This window comes from Suricata suricatta, chromosome 16 (assembly GCF_006229205.1).
Source record: "Suricata suricatta isolate VVHF042 chromosome 16, meerkat_22Aug2017_6uvM2_HiC, whole genome shotgun sequence".
Lineage (NCBI taxonomy): Eukaryota > Metazoa > Chordata > Mammalia > Carnivora > Herpestidae > Suricata > Suricata suricatta.
The window spans coordinates 54,483,546-54,487,438 of record NC_043715.1 but is presented as its reverse complement, the minus strand read 5'-3'; the positions used below and the strand labels follow the sequence as shown (position 1 = coordinate 54,487,438).

General features: G+C 40.1%; 1 protein-coding gene across 1 annotated transcript in view; it reads right to left on the bottom strand.

Annotated features, from left to right (window-relative positions):
* Positions 1–1,318: 1,318 nt before the first annotated feature.
* The window catches only part of LOC115281187 (zinc finger protein 345-like), a 486,358-nt gene continuing 483,783 nt past the window's right edge, over positions 1,319–3,893 (bottom strand). Inside the window, 3 exon segments of the mRNA XM_029926519.1 lie at positions 1,319–1,750; positions 1,753–1,789; positions 1,792–3,647. Coding sequence (XP_029782379.1) covers positions 1,698–1,750; positions 1,753–1,789; positions 1,792–3,647 — 1,946 coding nt within the window. The 3' untranslated portion in view covers positions 1,319–1,697.

The window sequence follows — 3,893 nt, the reverse complement described above, 5'->3', positions numbered from 1 at the left end:
AATTAAGTCATGGTTTCCTTACAGAGGCTTTGGTGGTATCAGAGCCACCTCAGGCTATGGCTTCCCTATTTAATTTAACAGTGGAAACCCAGTTGGTAGGATATTATGTCATGTTTGTTTTAAACCTATTAGCAAGAGAAATTTAGAAATAGTCCATCCACTGTAAAAATGCACACTCCTGATGATGCAACAGTCTCGTCTCCCAAACCACCCAGTTAAGTCACATGTGTACCCATCAAAGATCACATTTCATGACGTGTGTGATAGCAGGAGACAGATATATTCAACTATGGAAGCTTATAAACAAGAAACTGAACAAGGATGTTTTCTGATCAATTACTGTGGTATATGACGTGTTTTTGTGAGATCCATTTCTACTGGTCTGTAAATACCACCTTCAAGTAGCATTGATTAAGAAAAGCAATTTGAGGGGCACCTGGGTGCTCAGTCAGTTGAGCAGCCGGCTTCGGCTCAGGTCAGATCTCATGTTTGTGGGTTCGAGCCCCGCGTCGGGCTCTGTGCTGACAGCTAGCTCAGAGCCTGGAGCCTGCTTCAGATTCTGTCTCCCTCTCTCTCTGCCCCTCCCCCTCTCATGCTCTGTCTCTCTCTATATCAAAAATAAATTAAAAAAACATTAAAAAAATTAAAAAGAAAAGCAATTTGAGAATATGTTTGTGACCATATGTACATAAACATTGAACCAAACACATATTTTAGCACCTACATGTTACACAATTTCAACTGCAAGTTCACATACACTCTGAATTTGTAGAAGATGGAGGATCCACCTCTACTTGAAGAATGGTTATGTCTGAAGATCAAACTATTGTTGATTGGCAGAAATTAATGGTTCTTTTTGCCTTATTTAAATATTTTATAAGCATACAGCTTATAATTTTTGTATTAAGATTGATGATATACCTAATGTAGTTATTATCTATCACTACCATAACCAATCATCATGTATTTAAGAGCTAATAAAAACACAATCATGGGGGGCCTCGGTTGTTCAGTCCGTTAAGCCTCCGACTTCGGCTCAGGTCATGATCTCACATTCATCGGTTCGAGCCCCGCTTCAAACTCTGTGCTGACAGCTAGAGCCTGGAGCCTGCTTCTGATTCTGTGCCTCCCTCTCTCTCTGCCCCTTCCCGCTCAGGCTCTGAATCTCTCTGTCTCAAAAATAAATAAAACATTAAAATAAACAAATAAATAAATAAAAAACACAATCGTATGTTAGTAATGGTGAACTTCAGTAGACTTGGCTCTACTTTCTGTTAAGGGTCTTGTGTGGCTAAAAATGAGGGTTTCATTAAGCCTGTATCTTTTGGGTCACCACCCACATTTTTTTATTCTCATGTATGAACAGCCACAAATCTGCTTAAGTTTTTACCCCCACGTGATTACAGAGAGGAGTGACATGATATTAGAATAAGGTGTACAACTTAAGGATTTGATACACGTATGTATTGCAAAGTATTTATAATAGATCTAGTTAACATCCATCATCTCAGTTATAATTTTCGTGGGTATTTTAAGAAGTTTTAGGATCTATTCCCTTTACATCTTCCAAAAAGGCAATACAGTATTGTTGATTATAGCCAGCACATACTGTATATACACACATTATCTACTCGTCTGATAGTGAACACAACTTATTAATCTGATATTGATTAATAGCTAAGAGCCTGTTAAAGGGCTTACGACATTGTTGACATGTAAGGTTTCTCTCCAGAATGAATTCTCTGATGTTAAGAGCTGAGTACTGTTTAAAGGCCACCCCACCCTTTTTTTATATTCGTAAGGTTTCTCTGCAGTATGGATTCGGTGATGTTTGGTAAGGTTTGAGGTTTGGGTAAAGACCTTACCACATTCTTGACATTGGTAAGGTTTCTCCCCAGTATGGGTTCTCTGATGTTGGGTAAGGCCTGAGGCATGGGCAAAGGCCTTGCCACATTGCTTACATTGGTAAGGTTTCTCTCCAGTATGGATTCTGTAATGTTCAGTAAGGCTTGAACGATCGGTAAAGGCCTTGCCACATTCTTGACATTGGTAAGGTTTCTCCCGAGTATGGATTCTGTGATGTCTGGTAAGGTCTGTGGGCTGGGTAAAGGCCTTACCACATTCTTTACATTCGTAAGGTTTCTCCTGTGTATGGATTCTGTGATGTCTTGTAAGGTCTGCGGGCTGAGTAAAGGCCTTTCCACATTCTTTACATTGGTAACGTTTCTCTCCAGTATGGATTCTGTGATGTCGTGTAAGGATTGAGTGCATGTTAAAGGACTTGCCACATTCTTTACATTGGTAAGGTTTCTCTCCAGTATGGATTATCTGATGTCGAATAAGTTCTGAGGGCCAATGAAAGGCCTTGCCACATTCTTGGCATTGGTAAGGCTTCTCTCCAGTATGAATTCTGTGATGTCTACTAGGGCCTGAGGTACTGGCAAAGACCTTGCCACATTCGTGACATTTGTAACTTTTCTGTCCAGTATGAATCCTGTGATGTCGAATAAGGGTAGAATGCTTTTTGAAGGCCTTGCCACATTTTTGACATTGATAAGGTTTCTCTCCAGCATGAGTTCTGTGATGTTTAATAAGGCCTGAGGGATGGATAAAGGCCTTGTCACATTCTTGACATTGGTAAGGTTTCTCTCCAGTATGGATTTTGTGGTGGCGAGTAAAGAATGCGTGCTTGTTAAACACCTTGCCACATTCTTTACATTGGTAAGGTTTGTCTCCAGTATGGATTCGATGATGTTTGGTAAGGTGTGAGAGCTGGGTAAAGAGCTTGCCACATTCTTGACATTGGTAAGGTTTCTCTCCAGTATGGATTCGATGATGTTGTTTAAGGGCTGAGGACCACTTAAAGGCTTTGCCACATTTTTTACATTCGAAAGGCTTCTCCTCAGAATGGGTTCGGTGATGTTTGGTAAGGTCTGAGTGCCGGGTAAAGACCTTACCACATTCTTTACATTGGCAATGTTTCTCTCTAGTATGAATTCTATAATGTCGAGAAAAGATTGAGTGTTTGTTAAAGGCCTTGCCACATTCTTTACATTGGTAAGGTTTCTCTCCAGTGTGGATTCGGAGATATTGAGTAAGGTCTGAGGGCTGGTTAAAGGCCTGGCCACATTCTTGATATTGGTAAGGTTTCTGTCCAGTATGCAATTGCTGGTGGTCAAAGGCTTTGACACACTCATCACCTATATACCTTTTCTTTCTAGTACTGATTGTCTTCTGTGTATTTAGTTTTGATGATTCACCAAACACGTTCCCAGGTTTATTACATAGGTTATGGTTTTTTCCCACATGAGTCCTCTGATGATCACCAACATGGGAGGACTGGTTAAGAGTTTTCCCACATTTGTTATATTTGTAAGGATTCTCTCCCTTAGGGATAGTCTTGTGTGTAATAAGATTGGTGTTTTGATCAAAGACCTCCCCATTTTTATTACATTCATAATCATTCTCTGGAATGGGAGTCCCCGGATGTCTTTGATGGTCTTCACTCTCCCCATCCTTGTTCCAGTCTGTCATTAAGTGTCCATTCTCAAGGACACTATGTTTATATCTACTCATGGACACATTTTGGAAAGAAACTTCTGTGCATGACTTTGGCAGGAATGTCTGGGTGCCGAGTGAAAATATAGCTGAAAGAGATCAAATAATGAAAGTAAAGTCATTCCAGGGACTACTCTCAGATGAATGTACTGACAACTTCTAATATATGACCTTAAAATCAACCAGTGATGATCAGGAAGATAGCTGAGAAGAAATCACCAGGTCTTCACTCTTCCAGGGACACATAAACTTACCCACAAGGAACTTAATAGAGAATTCAGTAGCATATCTTAGTGTACCACAAATCACTTTCTTACACCTCAGAGAATCAGGAA